This window comes from Mchenga conophoros, linkage group LG2, assembly GCF_057382185.1.
Source record: "Mchenga conophoros isolate Kocher_MC1m ecotype Shallow Benthic linkage group LG2, M_conophoros_male_GT1.1, whole genome shotgun sequence".
Classification (NCBI taxonomy): domain Eukaryota; kingdom Metazoa; phylum Chordata; class Actinopteri; order Cichliformes; family Cichlidae; genus Mchenga; species Mchenga conophoros.
Window position 1 is genome coordinate 6291344 of NC_140527.1, and position 20194 is coordinate 6311537.

The 20194-nt window shown below is 41.5% G+C and overlaps 1 protein-coding gene across 5 annotated transcripts; it reads right to left on the minus strand.

Annotated features, from left to right (window-relative positions):
- Positions 1-302: 302 nt before the first annotated feature.
- On the minus strand, positions 303-20004 carry spmip2 (sperm microtubule inner protein 2). 5 transcript variants are annotated; one of them, XR_014893623.1, is made up of 7 exons: positions 19841-20004; positions 19121-19350; positions 18773-18831; positions 4598-4663; positions 1189-1302; positions 764-838; positions 456-515 (listed from the first exon to the last, which is right to left on the minus strand). XR_014893623.1 is itself a non-coding variant. In XM_085284470.1 (6 exons), the coding sequence occupies exons 1-5, from the start codon at positions 19902-19904 to the stop codon at positions 784-786; spliced, it is 474 nt and encodes a 157-aa protein (XP_085140596.1). In that variant the 5' UTR covers positions 19905-20004; the 3' UTR covers positions 303-515; positions 764-783. The 5 variants fall into 5 exon arrangements, 2 of the variants coding, with proteins under 2 accessions (XP_085140596.1, XP_085140588.1); XR_014893625.1 differs by lacking the exon at positions 764-838 and having other exon boundaries at positions 303-510; XR_014893624.1 differs by lacking the exon at positions 764-838 and having other exon boundaries at positions 303-515.
- Positions 20005-20194: the final 190 nt, after the last annotated feature.

A 20194-nucleotide genomic window follows, 5' to 3' on the forward strand; every position in this document is an offset into this window, starting at 1 on the left:
GTTAACAGTATACTCTCACTTAATTTCTAGTGACTCTCACGCGGTTTTAAAAACAAACAGTGTTTATGTAATTATGACTGGCAAAACAAAAATAACAGATACAAAATAATAGATACAAAGGTAGAAGTAGAACAGAAGATCAGTGAGTATGACTGTACGCGTATTCCGGTTGCGATTTCCAAAGTAAAACACCAAAAAGACGAGATCACCGGTCTCCGCTGTTGTGTGTTGTGCTGCACATGGATTCAGCACTCAGAGATAAAAGTATACATGTGTAGTCAGACCACTGACACCAACAGTTGGCTTAATTTAAAGCCAATCTTAACTATAACTATGCATATGACCAACAACAAATGCATAAATAAAGCACCACAAAGACCAGGCATAAGCATATCTTTGGTTTATTAAGAATAAAAGTGGCTAACACCTGAAAAACTGAGGGAGATGAGACTCAGAGGGAGGATGCTGTCTCACTGCAGTGACTCTTTGAGCTGCATCCTCCTGTGGTTCCTGTACTGAGAGGGAAAAGAATCAGAAGAGAGAAGACGGGAAGTTAGAAATGACTGTGCAACCATTTTTAAGTATCTAATTTAAATTATGGAAATTAAGTATTAGTATTACAATACATCGTTTATGTTAAAGAAAGTGTGACAAGTTTCATTGTTATTATGAATTTCTGTAAAGAGGACTAGTACTCTAATACATTATTAAAGTGATAACATATAATGGCATGTACTTAGTATAATTTCTCATTTAGCCTTACATTTAGTCATAGTCAGACATTTAATGATTTCTTTCCACTGTTCCTTTTCCTGGAATGATTGTACAGCATACATCTCTGATCATTTAAAAACAAACAAACAAACAGGAAATGGGTATTAACGTTTGAATTTACTCTGAATTTTCCACACAGGGTCTAGATTACAGTCTCAAATATACACTAAAATTTGATTAAATGTCCTTTAGCAAGTTTCATCTCAACTGCTTGCTTTCAGTAGCCAACAGCAAGCTTCTGGCAAAACTGGCTGGATATTTGACCCTTTTTTGGCAGAACTGGTAGAATTTATTTAAATGGTTAGTATCCTGGCACCAATCCTGCTTTTAAATTAAAACAATTTCAATAAGGTTGAGGCCATTCCAGAAGTTTAATATGAAGCTACTGTCATAGTGGAGGTTTCTGAAGCATACATGATATGGACAGTGGTACAGGTTTCTGGACTTCATTAATTCAACGGAAGCACTGGGGAAAGGATGGCCAGAGGGGGAATTGAACAGGATGCTGGTTTCATGGAGAGGATTCAGCTAGGGAGAGAGGAGAGAGAAGTTAGTTCAGTCCTTCAAGGGAGATGCAGGGAGTTTTGTTTTGTTTTTTAAACCTTTTATTTTGTACTTTTTTCCAATTTTATAGTACATGCAAACAAAAATATGAAAAAGGAACACAAAAGAAACAAACTAAAAGGAATAAAGGACACCTAATCTGTGGAAGAGAGAAAAAAAAACAACGAGGAGAGGTCCCTGCCTTATGGGGCTGAGTGAGTCTTATAGGCTATCCATTTTGTCCACTGTTTTCGGTGTTTGTCAGATTTCAGTCTCAAAGTGTAAGTCATTTTCTCCATTATATATATGTCCTTGATTACATCAGTCCATTCTTCCAATTTTAAAGGGTCACTTTTCAGCCAGTTTTTTGTTATTACCTTTTTGCTTGACGACAACAACATAATTTTAAACAAGTAATGGTCCTCCTTTCTTACATTTTCCCATATTCCAAAATACATGACTCGTGCCTCACACAGCACGTCATACCCCAGCACTTTCTTCATTGTTACTGCAATGCTTTCCCAGTAAGGTTTGATATTTTTACACTTCCAAAACACATGAGAATGATTGGCGTCCCAGTCTCCACATAATCTCCAGCATCGTTGGGGTGTTTTCAGCTGCTTGCTTTTGATATAAGGAGTAATAAAGAACCTAATCACATTTTCCAGCCATATTCTCTCCATCGTCTAGAGCTGGTGGAATTATGCTGTGTGAGACATACGGATCGCCAGTCATCCTCTGACAACTCAAGATGTAATTCAGATTCCCACTTTTGTTTGATATATAATGTTTCATTCCTATTCAAATTTTGCAGGCCATTATATAATTTCGATAAAATTCTTAATGGAGGATTTTTATATGCACCTGTTATTATTTATATTATATGGCTTCCTTCTCTCAAGAGCTTCTTCCTAATTTCTGTATTGTAAAAATGTCTTAATTGAAAATACCTAAATAAATCTGATTTATCCAGTCCAAATTGTCTCTGTAGATTCTCGAAGGATTTGAATGTTTTCCCATCTATTAATGTGCACATTGCTGTAATTCCTTTATTGACCCATCTTAAAAATGTACTATCCCATTGTCCACTTTGGAATTTTCAAGAATATGCAGGCCAAATCAGCAATTTACAGTCTTCTATAATTCTATATTTCTTCACTATAATCCACCAGAGTTTAATAGTGAATTCAGTAATGAGATTTGTGTTCGTAGACTGGATAGTTTCTTCTCCCAATCTTGCTTGTGGATGACATGATGAGCAATAATTTATCTCCATATGCTTCCATTTTGAGTTGTAATCCGGTGAACACCAGTAAACAATATATCTCAGCTGGGCTGCATAGAAATATTCCTTGAAATTCAGGAGGGCAAGTCCTCCTTTTTCTTTACTTAATTGGAGTATTTTAAATCTTATTCTTGGCTTTGTCCCTTTCCAAATAAATCTACTAACTAATTTATCCCATCTACCAAATTGTGCATCTGGTATATGGACTGGCAATGAAGTGAATAGATACAGTAGTCAAGGAAGCACATTCATTTTTATTACCTCTATTCTTGAGCTAAGGTCCATGACAAGTGGAGCCCATTTAATCAAATCTTTTTGGATTGCATTACTAATCTTTACACAATTTTCCTCGTATAGTGTACTTATTTCGCTAGTTAGATAGACACCTAAATATTTGATCTTATTTGAATCCCATTTTAATTTATATTTGTTTTGAATATTTTAATGCTTTAATCAACCGAGGAAAGGTCGTGTCAGGATCCTGTAGGTATATAATTATATCATCAGCAAAGAGACCTATTCATTGTTCAATTTTAGAAACTAAAACCCCTTTTAAGTCTGCACTTTGCCGTATATACTGAGCCAAAGGTTCGATATACAGAGCAAAAGGGGCTGGACTCAGGCAGCAACCCTGCCTGGTTCCTCTGAAGAGCTCAAAACTGTCTGTCAGGTCCCCATTTATTTTAACTCTAGCCAATGGCCTGTGGTAAAAGGATTGTACACACTCGATGAAGGTACTGTTAAAGCCCATTCTTTTCAAAACAGCAAAAAGAAATATCCAAGAGACTCTATCAAAGGCCTTTTCAGCATCTAAGCTCACTAAGGCTGTTGGGATTTTCTCTTTATTAACTTCGTTAATTATATGCAATGTGTGTCGTATATTATCTTGTGTCTGTCGCCCCTTAATGAACCCTGTCTGGTCTTCATCCACCAGATCTGGGAGAAATGGCTCTAAGCGTCTTGTGATTATGGAAGTAAATAATTTATAATCCACATTTAAGATAGAGATTGGGCGATAAGAGTCACAGTTTTCCTTGTTTTTACCTTCTTCTTCAGGGAGTTTAACGGATGGTGTCATAGTGATTCTCCTACTTGTTGCTGGGAGGTTGTCCAAGTGGGGGTACCCAGAGACAGAGCATAGTGAGTGGACTAATTCAAAGGGACAGGTAGTGTACTGGCTCTTGAGCCCGACAAGGATAATGCTTGGTAGAAGCAGACTATCTGGCAGATTCTGGAAGCACCGACTGGTCCTTTAGTACTGGGAATTAATTCAGATCTGATGAGGAACCGGTATATCTGGCAGCATAATGATGATTGAGCTCTGCCCCAGAGGGAGGAGAAGGAGCTCAACTGACCCTGGCCCTCTACACAGAAGAGGAACAGACTTCAAGGACATCATAACCAGAAAACTATAACAGTAGCTTTATCCATTCTGAAACCAGTTCAGATGTCTGTTTGGGATCATTGTCCTGTTGGACAATTGGACAAGATCCAATATCCAAGTTTCAATGGTCTAGCTCAGGGGTGGGCAATCTCAGTCCACGAGGGCTGGTGTCCCTGCAGGTTTTAGATGTCCTCGAACCAACACAGCTGATTTAAATGGATAAATTAGCTCCTCAACATGTCCTGAAGTTCTCCAGAGGCCTGGTAACGAACTAATCATGTGATTCAGGTGAGTTTCCCCAAGGTGAGATCTAAAACCTGCAGGGACACCGGCCCTCGTGGACTGAGACTGCCCACCCCTGGTCTACCTATTGGTTAGAGGTGAATTTGAAAAATTTGGAGCTAGTTTTCTTTTTTCATTATTTCATTCACTTTGCACAATATACCAGAACAACCGGCAACAACCTGTATGTATAATTCTTTAAACTTTGTGGATAAAAAAAAACCTAAAATAAATTGAAACGTGTGCATCCATTTCTGATTTTTAACATTATTAAAGATGTATGGTGTACAATCATTGCCTGTGGTCAGAGTATATACATTTAAACTTACCTTGTGTTTCCAGTCTCATTTGGGCCCTTCACCTTCACTCTTGTCCCTCCTCTGCTATCAGCTGAGCTACAAGATAACAGATGTTAATGGTCAACAGGACCATTGAGCCTAAAAACACTATTTATACTATGGACTTCTCAGATATGCTCTCCGACTCTTAATTTATAGCCATATATCACAAAAATAGCTATTTGCCTGATTGTAGTGCAATTATCATCTTATCATATTAGGTCACACTCATTGGATATATTTGTTTAAAGAGATCAGACAACCACCAGCCATAATATTATATTAAGCTAATATTTCATTCAATCAGCTGAACAAAAAGTCACACTTTGATGTTTGTTTGTTTTTTCATTTCATAATCGTGAATGAAAAAAGAAAACATCATGCTAAAATAATTTACAATTAATTATTTGTTTCTGTTTGCTAGTCTAATCTTCCATCAATTAACAGTCCAAAATCTACTAATTCATTAATGCATAATCCACAGATGAACTTTTAATACACAGTGCAGTTTGATTTATGTGTGCTCATGCATACATTCTCATTTCTTTGTTTTAAAAATACATTTTAAACATATGTGCTGCTATATGGATATGAGATGGCTACCGTATGTTGCCGTATTTAATTTACTTACCAATTCTGCAATTGAATTAAAAAAAATGATTCAAAAAATGATACATGATGCTTTATCATTCTGCTGGCAAAATATTCTTTTTTCTTCCACGCAATAGTTTTGACATGTCACGATAGACAGGGGTAATTTAATCCTGGCTGTTACACTCATATAAATACTGCATGTTTCTCATAAGTTCTTTATTGGATGATTCTAATGTTTAATTGCATGGGTAGAATCTGCTTCCAGTCATTTCTACAGTGTGATTCGGGTCTTATGTATAAATGATACATTTTAACTTCATAAGAAATTATTTATTTTATGTATCATAACCCTGAAATGTAATAACCACTTAATTAGACCTATGGGGAAAAACTGATCAGACTGTTTTTAACTGGTGATCACATCAAAGATCTCTTCAAAGATTCTCTGAACCAGAAAAGACCTTTTGGAGCCCCTGCATGTTGAAGATTTTGACTCTGCCTTCCACTCTTACTATATGTGGAGTGTTTTGTTTCTTGGAGTGTGCATACATTTTTCTTTTTCAAGTGAACTCAACCGCCACATGGCTTTATGTGGGTGTGAGACTTAGAGCATCCTATTGCAACGATGATATTGCCTGAAAATTGCAGCTGACCCCAAGAAATTGATGTCTGTGTGGCTTGTTATAGAAAAATTGGTGTTTTCTCTTACAGTAAACAATCTGTACCGTTATCTACACCAGATATAAGGATGTGATCGTTTTTGCTATAGAGACAGATTACCAGGTGCTGCTCAAATAAGAATCAAAAGTCTATATCTGTGACACTCTAAGAAGGGAGCGGGACCTCTGATAAACAATACTAAACCTGTGATTACTGTTATTTTCTGGATGGAACCCTCCGTTAGACAAGTTTTTATGCCTGAAGCAGATTGTCAGAACTTTTGCAGAGAAACTTATTTAAAGCTCTCTATCCCAGATTACACTGTGAAGGATGTTCATAAATTCATTGTGCATTACAGTGAGTAAAGGCGTACATTGCTATAATAAAAGAACTGTTTTTCCCGCAAGATTCTTTTAAGCTCAAGATTGTGAAAAGTGTAACCTTTTCACAAGCTTTTTAATCAAACGTTAACAGTGAGGTCCTTCATTCTAAGAGTGAGATGTCATTTCCTTTTACTCAGATTGTCGCTGTTTCATGTATATTATTATTTCTGAAAATAACATTTTCTGTCATTTTAACAGAAAATCACATGTAGGCAGTGCTGGGAAGGTTACTTTTAAAATGTATTCCACTACAGATTACAGAATATATGCCCCAAAATGTATTTTGTAATGTATTCCGTTACGTTACTCAATAAGAGTATTTTGATAACTTAAGATATTATCATGCTGTTTACAACTACATGAATATGATTTATTACTATTACTGAAGGTCCGCGGCTCCGAAACGTAGTAAAGGGACCTCTGGCTAATACTTCAGGTTCCGTGTCGGGCTCGTAGCCGAAAAATAGCTTTACTTTGTTGTCTGGGTCAACTTTGCTAGCGAGAGACAGAGAGAGGCTCTCTCCTTGGAGAGGCTGCTCCAACGGAACTTATTGTTTCGGAGAGAAACACGAACACAGTGTACAGTCGAGCCTTAACAGCTTACTTACAACTGGGCTCGTCAGGCACTCTTCTTGGCTGCAGTGGTTATTATTATATTTACATGCTTCCAGCTCCCGTTTCTGCTCGATGACAACTCGTAGTTTTCCACTCTCCTTTTTCTCCCTCCTTGCGCTCACAGACACATAACGGGTATAACTTTTCAGACCTGAATCTCACTGAACCTGAAAAGAGAGTATTAGCCAAAGGACTCAATTTTGCCATTTCTCCGCAACAGTTGCCCATAGTGGACCTTATCACAGCCACAGAAACCGCCATACGGATTAATAAATTATCACAGACAGAAGCAGAGCAAATCAGGATGAAAGTCTCGGCCACCCTCTCCAGTGCCAAAGTCCCTCCGTCCAACCTCACAATACAAGAAAAGAAGGCCGTCGCTTCCCTGAGCAAAGACCACAACATCACTGTTTTACCAACTGATAAGGGAAGATGCACCATGGTCCTAAACATTACAGATTACCACACAAAGATCACTACTCTCCTCAGTGACAACAATACCTACGAAGCGTTAAAGCGAGACCCCACAAGCAGCTACAAAAAGAAAGTTATAACTTGCCTTCAGGACCTTGAAAAGGACAAAATCATTGACCGCCTTACATATCACCGCTTTTACCCAGGGGATGCCATACCCTGCATTTACGGACTTCCTAAAATCCACAAGGAAGCTGTCCCACTCAGACCCATAGTCAGTAGCATAAACTCAGCCACTTATAACATGGCAAAACACCTTGCTACCATCCTTGCCCCTCTTGTGGGGAACACCCCACACACATCAAGAACTCCACCGACTTCACCGAAAAGGTCCAGAAACTTACCCTGGACCCAGATGAAACCATGGTGTCCTTTGATGTAGTCTCTCTCTTCACTTGCATACCCACCACGGAGGCAGCGGAGACTGTCAGGAAACGACTTGGAAGACAGGACCAACTTCACACCCGATCAGATTTGCACACTGTTAGACCTCTGCCTCACCACAACATACTTTAAATACAACGAAGGCTTCTACAGACAAAAACATGGCTGTGCCATGGGCTCCCCCGTGTCATCTATTGTAGCCAACCTTTACATGGAGGAAGTGGAAAGAAAGGCTCTTGGCTCTTTCAAAGGAAGAGTACCCAGCTACTGGTACAGATATGTGGACGACACCTGGGTCAAAATCAAGACACAAGAAGTGGAATCCTTCACTGCGCACATTAACGCTGTGGATAAAAACATCAAGTTCACCAAGGAAGACACAAAGGACAACTTTTTGCCTTTCCGTGGCGATCGTGGCTCAAGAGTTGGGAGCTCACCTTGTAATCGGAAGGTTGCCGGTTCGAGCCCCGGCTTGGACAGTCTCGGTCGTTGTGTCCTTGGGCAAGACACTTCACCCATTGCCTACTGGTGGTGGTCAGAGGGCCCGGTGGCGCCAGTGTCCGGCAGCCTCGCCTCTCAGTGCGCGCCAGGGTGGCTGTGGCTACAATGTAGCTTGCCATCACCAGTGTGTGAATGGGTGGATGACTGGATATGTAAAGCACTTTGGGGTACTTAAGGACTAGTAAAGCGCTATATAAATACAGGCCATTTACCATTTTTCCTGGACTGCGCTGTGCACATTGCACACATTGAAGAGAATGGCAACCTCAGCATCGAGGTTTACCGGAAGCCCACACACACGAACCAGTACCTCCTCTTTGACTCCCATCACCATCTGGAACACAAACTTGGAGTAATTAGGACCCTACACCACCGGGCAGAACATGTTCCCTCTAAGCCTGAAGGGAAAAAGAAGGAACACACACATGTAAAGGAAGCACTCAAACAAAACCCAAACAGTCCTGACCCGCCACAATATGAAACAGGAAAATACCGCCGTGTAATCCATTTATTTCAACAAAGTAACTGTATTCTAAATACCACCTTTTTAAACGGTAACTGTAACGGAATACAGTTACTCATATTTTGTATTTTAAATACGTAACGGTGGTAAATGTATTCCGTTACTCCCCAACACTGCATGTAGGCCATTGATTTTCCCTAATAAAACCACTTTTACATCACATACAGCTTCAAAAAGAACATATTATTTGTTACAAAAACATGTGCAGGCTTGAGGTTTGAGGCAGGAGACTAATAGTTAAAGTGGTTGACTTTAACTCCTATTAAATCCCTGGGGAGTCGTTTTTGTCACTGCACAGGATGTTCATATGAAAATATTTTTTTATTAAAGGGTGAAATTTTAAAAAGTAGGATGGTGAAAAATAATAATTTTCTAAAGAAAGAATAAAAATAGTTCATATTTTGAACTTCTAGCAGTATAAAGATGAAATTATAAAATGAGAAAATTACTTTGAAGCAACATTTACATGTAATGGTTGGGAGCTGTTGGAGCCTCATGGAAGGTCACTAGCACAATTTTCTGTATTATATGAGTTAGTTCACATTTATAGATGTGCCAGTTCTCAGACTGTCAGCCTTAGGAAAAATAAAAGCATGCCCTTCTTTTCAGAATTTAACTGGTGCATGCCTGAACCAACATGTTGTTGTAATTAAAACTCTATTTCTGTATTATATACAGTCTGTGGCTTGGACTATGCACATTTCCAGTGTGCAGTGCTATAGCAAAGCCTGACTCTGAAATGATCATTTCTCCTCGAACAACCACCTACAAATATTTCATGCATGTCACATATTTTACTGAAAGGATTCTTCAAGGAAGGGATTAGTAGCTGCATGCACAGCCGAGAGAAGCTTTTTGAGCTGCATCAATGGTCATAAATGTGATCAGCTGTGTCTTGCACTCTGCATTTTGACATATTGTTTGCTGGCTTTGCAAATCATTTAGCATATCAAATTCTCCTTTAAACGAGATCTTTAACTTACTTCGCCCCCTCTCATCTCCTAGAGCTTGTGTCTTTTTGAAGCTTCTGAAAACATGCCACCTTATCTCTTGTTTTTGTTTTATGTTTTTTTTTGTTTTTTTTTAATTAAAACTTTCAAATATAATTTTTAGTACATTTTACTGGTCTGCTGTATTCTTCTACAATGGCTCCTTTAAGAAGTTGTGAGTTCATGTCTGAGGTTCCTAATGTGTCCTCACTCCACTCCCTGGGCAGATGTATAGTCTCGATTTGTTTTTATGTTACAGTTTATGTTTTCTCTTACTGGTTGGCAGATTTCGGAAAACTAGCTATCAGACATTTCTGAGGGATTATGAGCTGTGGAAGGAACAATTTCCATAAATGTGCACATTTCATAGTTGGAATGATCATTTCAACATTACATTTTTTTTTTCCAATGAAGGAGGGAAAATCTGGGTGGCTCCAGTGGCTGATCAGATGGGTGCTGTTCAGCTAGTTTTTACAATATTACAGTTTCTTTGTAAGTATTTTCCAGATTTGGAATGGCTTTCCATTATATATGAATAATATTTCCTTGCTGAAATCAAAAGTGTCATTTGGCTTAGCCTCTTAATGTGTATCTGTCTGTTCCCAGCTTGTCATTAAGATATCACGACACAGTGGTTTTGTTTTTCCTTTGTTGTTTCTCATTCTTGACTTAATGTATTCATCTTTGCTTTGTGCTTTTTGTGTGCCTTCCCATCTGGTTTACAGAGTCCTGTCTATCTTGCATTTGTAGCTTTTATTGGCTTTCTTGTGGGAAAACAACAGACTGATTTTCTAAGATGGTGAAAAATATTTGTGTGAATGATGCCTGCAACAAGAATAAAAATCTACAGCCTTGTCAACCGTGTCTCATACTGGTCCCAGGAAACTGCAATGTTTCAGACCAGAAAGCAAAACTGTCCTGAACAAAGGAAAAATCATGAAACATCCACATGGATGACAAAGTGAAGAAGAAAATCAATACAAAACATCCTTTAATGGCTAGAAAAGTAGCTGTGCTGATACAGAAACTGCAATAGACACACACACACACACACACACACACACACATATATATATATATGTATGTATGTATGTATGTATGTATGTATATATATATATATATATATATATATATTAGGGGTGCAACGATACACAAAATTCACGGTTCGATATTTTTTCGATACAAAAAAAAATGTTCATGCCTTTTTAATTTGTCATTTATTAAAATTATAAATATATATTTTAACACAAAAGTACAGTTTTTAAATTTAACCCTAACCCTTGTGCGTGTTGTTTTTTAGCTCGTCATATTGCAGCCACAGAAATTCTTTTGTCCATGAAACCATAAAGCTGCACTTTCTTTTTGCCTTATAGTCTGATTTGTCATAACTTCTCCGTTTTGTGGTAAGCTTTTCTTTGGCTGTCACTTCTTCACCCTGACCTGTCTTATTTGGCTCAGCAGAACTAAAATATATATCTGTCTGTGAAGGTTCTCAATCATCCAGGTCATCGTAGTGAAATATATATCCTGCCGCACTCACATAAGCTCAGCGATTCTCTGCGCGATCAACCTCTCACATGTTTAAGCTGCGGGAGATTTCACTTGTCATGTTTGCATAGTAAGCTAACAATTAATAAGACGATGTCAGAGGAATTGGTGCACAAATTATCATCACTCACAGATCAGTACTGTCGCTCTCTATACACAGTTCGCGCGATTGCAAAGTGAAAGCAAAAAAACAAGCGCAAATTCAAACACGATTTCAATATGTCACATATTGACAGTGGCTCACCCAATGACATAATTACCCAGCTACTTTTCTGAAAGAATGCAAAAGCATTGACATATATTTTTCCTTCCTACAATAGCCCAACAGGCAGGGGAGAGATAGCCCCAGGACGTCGGGCTAGCGATATTGCGAGCCCTGTATCTGATTGAGGAATCACTCATCTTTGGAAAAGAGAGTTTATTACAGAGAAATGTCTCTTTCCAAAATAAAAGCTATACTATCCGCTTCTTCTGGGCTATATTCTCAGCAGCATATTAAACATATCAGGTCTCCATAAGGAGAATCCTGTGCTAACAGCTGTCTAAATGACTCGGCTAAAGTTTGTAGCATGCTTGTTGTTTTTGTCTTTGCACTAGGATGATGTCGGTGTAAATGTGCAGTCATATTCGTTGTGTTCCCACTAGTGCTTTCAGGTTAATCTCGTTGAAATAACCTTAACGCCACAACACGGCAAATCTCCGTTGAGCTACCCTATACAGAGGGGCTAGACCGCCAACACGTTAACGAGCTAACTGCGCTAACACACTAGCTCCCACCCATGTAATTGAGCATTGCATGGCACATCCAACATACTGTTTTATTTTAGTCCATGACTTGCTTACCTTCAGGGTCATACGTCACATGAAAACCAAAATAATTCCAAACGCCAGATCTGAATGAGGGTGGGGAGGTCCACTTCTGTCTCGCTAGCTTGCCCTGCGCTCTTCCTTCTGACGATGCTGTCTGTGTTGAGTGCTCAGTGAATCTGCGTTCGACTACTCCGCCTAGGCTGCACTCTCGAGCCTAGGCGGAGTAGTCAAATGCAGATTCACTGAGCGCTCAACACAGACAGCATCGTCAGAAGGAAAGTTGATAAAATAAATTACACATTTTGTATTGTTCTTTTTTTTCTCCCCTTTGGTTTTCTTTCTTTCTCTCCCCCTCTTTCTTTCATTCTTTCCCCCTGTCCTATCCCACAGTCATGTCTGTCCCGTTTGCAACTGAAAATAAAATAAATTCATAATTATAATAAAGGTCAATCAAATGGACCAATATGATGATCCACTTAAAATAAATCCTCTTGGCATCTTTCTTGGCCTCAAGACAACAATTCTGATGGCTATAGATCCAAACGGGACACAAAAAAAAAAAAAAAAAAAAAAAAAAAAAAAAAAATTGAAAAAAAGTGTATTGTTCGATACATATGCATACCGAACCGAAAGCACTGTATCGAACGGTTCAATATCGATACGAATATCGTTGCACCCCTAATATATATATATATATATATATATATATATATATATATATATATATATATATATATATATATAAAACACCCAGCACGCCCATGCGGGCGGTTTATCCTTCAAGCTCGGGTCCTCTACCAGAGGCCTGGGAGCTTGAGGGTCCTGCGCAGTATCTTAGCTGTTCCCAGGACTGCGCTCTTCTGGACAGAGATCTCCGATGTTATTCCCGGGATCTGCTGGAGCCACTCGCCTAGCTTGGGAGTCACCGCACCTAGTGCTCCGATTACCACGGGGACCACCGTTACCTTCACCCTCTTCTCTGAGCCCTTGGTATTTCTCCAGCTTCTCGTGTTCCTTCTTCCTGATATTGCTGTCATTCGGAACCGCTACATCGATCACTACGGCCGTCTTCTTCTGTTTGTCTACCACCACTATGTCCGGTTGGTTAGCCACCACCATTTTGTCCGTCTGTATCTGGAAGTCCCACAGGATCTTAGCTAGGTCATTCTCCACCACCCTTGGGGGCGTCTCCCATTTTGACCTCGGGACTTCTAGGTTATACTCGGCACAGATGTTCCTGTACACTATGCCGGCCACTTGGTTATGGCGTTCCATGTATGCCTTGCCTGCTAGCATCTTGCACCCTGCTGTTATGTGCTGGATTGTCTCTGGGGCATCTTTACACAGCCTGCACCTGGGGTCTTGCCTGGTGTGATAGACCCCAGCCTCTATGGATCTTGTGCTCAGAGCTTGTTCTTGTGCTGCCATGATTAGTGCCTCTGTGCTGTCTTTCAGTCCAGCTTTGTCCAGCCACTGGTAGGATTTCTGGATATCAGCCACCTCCTCTATCTGCCGGTGGTACATACCGTGCAGGGGCCTGTCCTTCCATGATGGTTCCTCGTCTCCCTCCTCTTTCTTGGGTTTCTGCTGCCTGAGGTATTCACTGAGCACTCGGTCAGTTGGGGCCATCTTCCCAATGTATTCTTGGATGTTCCTTGTCTCATCCTGGACTGTGGTGCAGACACTCACCAGTCCCCGGCCCCCTTCCTTCCGCTTAGCGTACAGCCTCAGGGTGCTGGACTTGGGGTGAAACCCTCCATGCATGGTAAGGAGCTTTCTTGTCTTTATGTCAGTGGCTTCTATCTCCTCCTTTGGCCAGCCTATTACCCCAGCAGGGTACCTGATCACGGGCAGGGTGTACGTGTTGATGGCCCGGATCTTGTTCTTACCATTCAGCTGACTCCTCAGGACTTGCCTGACCCTCTGCAGGTACTTGGTGGTTGCAGCTTTTGTAGCGTTTGTCTATATATATATATATATATATATATATATATATATATATACGCTGGATAGCGTAGTGGTTAAACTACACGCCTTTGGAACAGAGGATCGCAAGTTCGATTCCTGCCTGGGGCGTCTGTATCCAGTAAGGGTCCTAAGGCTAGACCCCCTATGCTAAGCAAGCCTACCGCAGACATGAGCGAGACAGATAAATATGAAGGCATGCCGGCTCGGACGTCGCCCGGATCAACAAGGTCCGCGTCAGGTGTTGAGGAACCAGGGCACCCTGACGAAAAGTGGGCTACTGGAACAAGAAGGCATCGGTGGGCAAGGGACGAAAACAGGGCGTTGTTGGAATGCTACTACGCAAGTAACCCCGGCGGAAGGGGCTACATGAATAGGATGAGGGACCTATGGATTCTTCGATACCCAACATCCACAATGACGGCGAAACAACTAGTAGCTCAGTGTTCCAACATTCGAAAGAAGGGACTGCTCTCACAGCTAGAGATTGACGAGGTACAACACAAATGCTACGGCAAGGAGGAGTCAGGACGCCAGGTCAGGGGGGAGATATCATCACCCCCACCCGAGATTGGGTACATAGCCCCAAGTGCGATAGGAGAAGGATCGTTGAGTGCGAGAGGAACTGACCTGAAAAATAGGATCATGGCCAAGCTTGAAACCTGGATCCCCCGTAGCCGGTTACCAAGATTACGTGAAGTACCCTCAGAAGGTCTGCTAGATGATGTTAATGCAGCACTACGGGCAATACCTACAACCACGATTACCGACACTAACAAGCTGATCTACAATACGGCAGCAGTGATCAGTGAGATGCTTGGCTACAAGTTGAACAGCCACAAGGGGCAGTACCCTCCATGGAGAAGGAGGCTAGAGGGCAAGATCAAAGTAGCACGGAGGGAGGTTAGCCAACTAACGGAGTTGCAGAAAGGTGCGACAAATAAGGTGCCTAAGAAATACAGCAAGTTGTCCATACCTGAGGCCTTGGAAACTGCCAAGCAAAGACTCACAGCCTTGGCCAGCCGCTTGAGGAGGTACACCAGAGAGATAGAAGGCAGGAGAATAAACCAGCTGTTCTCCACAGAAGGCCTCCACAGCAAAGGTGTACTCTCAGTGGCAAGGGAACAATAAGAGAACAGCACCACCAAGGCTGGAGACGGAGCAATACTGGAAGAGCATATGGGAGAAGGATGCAACCCATAACGGCAATGCTCAGTGGCTAGAGGATCTGAGGGCAGACCACAGCGACCTCCCTGAACAGGGTCCAGTAACCATCACAGTGGCAGATATCCAAGAAAGGGTCTCCAGTATGAAGAGTTGGACAGCACCAGGGCCCGACATGGTTCACGCCTACTGGCTGAAGAAGCTGACTGCACTCCACGAGCGGCTGGCAGCACAAATGAACCAGCTGCTAGTTAACGAAAGACACCCGGAATGGCTAACTGAAGGCCGGACGGTCCTGATCCCCAAGGACCCCAAGAAGGGACCGGTCCCCTCCAACTACCGACCAATAACCTGCCTCAGTACTACATGGAAGCTCCTGTCAGGCATCATATCGGCTAAGATGAACAGGCACATGGGTCAATACATGAGCGGGACACAGAAAGGAATTGGCAAGAATACCAGAGGTGCAAAACACCAGCTACTGGTAGACAGAACAATCAGCCGAGACTGCAAGACCAGACTGACCAACCTGTGCACTGCCTGGATTGATTACAAGAAGGCCTATGACTCAATGCCCCACAGCTGGATACTGGAATGCCTAGAATTGTACAAGATCAATGGGACCCTAAGAGCCTTCATCAGGAACTCAATGGGGATGTGGCGTACAACACTAGAGGCCAACTCCAAGCCCATAGCACAAGTTACCATCAAGTGCGGGATCTACCAAGGAGATGCTCTGTCCCCACTGCTGTTCTGCATAGGCCTGAACCCCCTCAGTGAGATCATTAACAAGACTGGCTACGGATACCGACTACGGAACGGAGCAGTTGTCAGCCACCTCCTGTACATGGATGACATCAAGCTGTATGCCAAGAGTGAACGAGACATCGATTCACTGATCCACACTACCAGGCTATACAGCAATGACATTGGAATGTCGTTCGGACTGGAGAAGTGTAGTCGGATGGTAACAAAGAGAGGGAAGGTAGTCAGAACTGAGGGGATTGAACTACCAGAAGGCAACATTGCAGACATAGAGGACAGTTACAAGTACCTGGGGATCCCGCAGGCAAATGGGAACCATGAAGAGGCCGCTAGAAAGGCTGCAACCACCAAGTACCTGCAGAGGGTCAGGCAAGTCCTGAGGAGTCAGCTGAATGGTAAGAACAAGATCCGGGCCATCAACACATACGCCCTGCCCGTGATCAGGTACCCTGCTGGGGTAATAAGCTGGCCAAAGGAGGAGATAGAAGCCACTGACATAAAGACAAGAAAGCTCCTGACCATGCATGGAGGGTTTCACCCCAAGTCCAGCACCCTGAGGCTGTACGCTAAGCGGAAGGAAGGGGGCCGGGGACTGGTGAGTGTCAGCACCACAGTCCAGGATGAGACAAGGAACATCCAAGAATACATTGGGAAGATGGCCCCAACTGACCGAGTGCTCAGTGAATACCTCAGGCAGCAGAAACCCAAGAAAGAGGAGGGAGACGAGGAACCATCATGGAAGGACAGGCCCCTGCACGGTATGTACCACCGGCAGATAGAGGAGGTGGCTGATATCCAGAAATCCTACCAGTGGCTGGACAAAGCTGGACTGAAAGACAGCACAGAGGCACTAATCATGGCAGCACAAGAACAAGCTCTGAGTACAAGATCCATAGAGGCTGGGGTCTATCACACCAGGCAAGACCCCAGGTGCAGGCTGTGTAAAGATGCCCCAGAGACTACCCAGCACATAACAGCAGGGTGCAAGATGCTAGCAGGCAAGGCATACATGGAACGCCATAACCAAGTGGCCGGCATAGTGTACAGGAACATCTGTGCCGAGTATAACCTAGAAGTCCCGAGGTCAAAATGGGAGATGCCCCCAAGGGTGGTGGAGAATGACCGAGCTAAGATCCTGTGGGACTTCCAGATACAGACGGACAAAATGGTGGTGGCTAACCAACCGGACATAGTGGTGGTAGACAAACAGAAGAAGACGGCCGTAGTGATCGATGTAGCGGTTCCGAATGACAGCAATATCAGGAAGAAGGAACACGAGAAGCTGGAGAAATACCAAGGGCTCAGAGAAGAGCTCGAGAGGATGTGGAGGGTGAAGGTAACGGTGGTCCCCGTGGTAATCGGAGCACTAGGTGCGGTGACTCCCAAGCTAGGCGAGTGGCTCCAGCAGATCCCGGGAACAACATCGGAGATCTCTGTCCAGAAGAGCGCAGTCCTGGGAACAGCTAAGATACTGTGCAGGACCCTCAAGCTCCCAGGCCTCTGGTAGAGGACCCGAGCTTGAAGGATAAACCGCCCGCAGGGGCGTGCTGGGTGTTTTTTATATATATATATATATATATATATATATATAACAAAACATAATATAATATAAGCTTAGATAAAGGGAATTACAGGTGACAGTAGTTGGGGCTTTCCAACTGTACTCTTTAATACAGTTTTTCTCATATTACACTGTTATTCAAATGTATTGTCCTGTTTTTTAATATTAACCACTGCCATCATGCCACTAAAACTCTCCTGTAAATACTGAACTGATGGCTATGCCATAGTCTAATTCTCTGCATTTATTACATCTAGCAAACTGTTTAGATGCTTTAATCAATCATATATTCAAACTGGGTCTTTCACAAAGATGAGATGATCTACTTTGAGGCACTGCACAGCATTTTTATTCCTCAGTCTCATTAATAAAGATGATGTCCCACATTTTAATGGCCATTAGTTTACAAAAGCCCACAGTGGGAGACATGCACTTTTTAAGGTCTTGCTTTATCCCATTAAACATATGAAAACAGAAAAAAATCACATGGTCCTTTGCAGGTGTTAAAATTAGGTAAATGCAGCCTCAGCCTTGGGCTTGTTTTGCAGCAGCAGAACCTGAACACCTTGCCGTCTGGGAGTAAGCCTTGAATTGCCAAAGTATTCTAGTCATTTTGATCCTGAGCGGATAAGAGAAAATTCATTTTTTAAATTCCTTTTTAACACATTAAGTTTTTGCTATAGTTACTTTTTTTTATTTGCCACAAAGTAAAATATGGTGTCCTGTAATGTGACATTCAGTCATTTCAGTCTACCCTTCAGTATTAGTAACGTGTCCCACACAAACCAACTCCTTGCACCACATTTAGTTTGCTGAGATCTGGTCACCCCACTTTTTATGGTTGTAGCAGATCTACAGGATTCTGTTCACTGTTTTGGCTCTTAAATAGTTGATTATCTACTGTACCAATAAATATAATTTTAAGCCAGTTAATGCAAAGATGTTGAATTTTTGATACGGCACTGTTTCCAAAAATGCTGAAGAATAACATAAACCTCCTGTTTGTTTTTATGACGTCTGTGTGTCTGTTTATGTCTGGCCTATTTCTTTTACAGAGCTTGGGGAGCTGCATGCTCCTGATGAAGTGGAAGTGTTACATTATGAATGTGGAGGTAGATAACTTACAATCACTCAACACAGTGCAAACCTGAGATGTTCTCACGTATCCACATAACAAAGCACACATGTGTGATAGCTCTCTGAGCAAAGGGAAAAGGCATTCTATCTTACTTTGTGCTCTGAAACTTTTGAGTGACTCTGTTCTCCAACGATGCCCGTATGTCTGTTTTCTGTTAAAAAAATAATGAAGATTAATGTAATATTTTTTGAACGTGTATATGATTCAATTTATAAATTGATCACAATGAAGACTGCGTGAAAAATATTCATTAATGGTTAAAAATATGCGACTTAACAAAAATATAGCAATAAATATTTATGATGTCACAAGGCTGATAAATCATCTGTCCATCAGTTTCTCAAAGTTAAATCTCAATGTGACTTTGTGGCACATTAACAGAAGATGCTGCCTCTGCTTATTCATTTGCATAAGCCGCACACAGTAGATTTTAGTTGCACCTTAATTTGCATATTGCTGAGCAGCGTCCCACTGTTTAACAGCTGGTTATATTGCCATCCCCAGCCCACCTCCCCCACATAGCTCTGCCTGGGAATGGGTGGGAGGGCATCTGGTGGAGCTCGGCACAGGTAACTGAGGTCACCTGTGGCCTCAGGTGATGTGGCACCCACACCGATGTACCGGGTAAAGTAATTGGATCTTGGCCTATAGTCTCCGATTCCATCTGGACCTGGTGAGTGGATAAAGCAGGTAAAAAAAAAATAAAAATACAAACAAACTCAAAGCTTTTATTCAGAGCTTTAATAAACTTAAGTACCATAAAAATGTAGTCTATATTCAACTTAAGGTGATTTAATAAATATTATTATATTATACACAAACACAGACAGGCACAAATAGTCAGTTTGGTTCAGGTTATAGTGCCATCATGTGTCCAGTTGCAGCTATATTTGCTTGGACATGCACCATTTCCTTGAATATTTAATAATTGATCAACCATGGTGTGCAGTTTAAAGCACAATTACAGAAAACTGGGTTACAGTTATCTGGCAGCAAATACTTTCTTATTAATTCCAACACACTCACACTCATAAAGTATTATAGATATGGCAGCAGAGACATTGCTTCAGCTCTAATTTTAACTTCATAATTTGATCCCCCAGAACTTTAGTGAGTTGAAGAAACTAATAAAAGCATCTTCTCTGCATACATCGGCCTACCTGTAAAAATCATCCTCTGTCCATACTGTGGCTGTCCTGCAGTTGTTTCACTGTTTTGCATCATTTCTCTTCCTGTTATGTTTGGACTAGTTGCAGACTAGATACACCTAGATAATGGCCACCCATGGGTGATAACATGAGCCCAGCAGTCTGCTCTGTCCTCAGGGCCATGGCTGGTTGTCATGGAATCATTACTTGTATCCTAGTTACAGCCTAAAGGCAGATTATACTTTAAGTGTTGAACTATGCCCATTCACTCCTTTATTTATATGAAGTATTTATGTATTTATTTATGTCAAGCCCTGTAAAATTAAGTAAAATATATCCTGTCCCTGGTTATAAGTAAATTAATTG

Coding starts and splice junctions, on each gene's coding strand:
- spmip2 (XM_085284462.1), bottom strand. CDS start 19,904: ATGATGCAAAACAGTGAAACAACTGCAGGACAGCCACAGTATGGACAG. Junction 18,832..19,120: donor TCAGCAATATGCAAATTAAG/GTGCAACTAAAA, acceptor TTTTTTTAACAG/AAAACAGACATACGGGCATC. Junction 516..4,597: donor AATGAGACTGGAAACACAAG/GTAAGTTTAAAT, acceptor TTTCCCTCTCAG/TACAGGAACCACAGGAGGAT.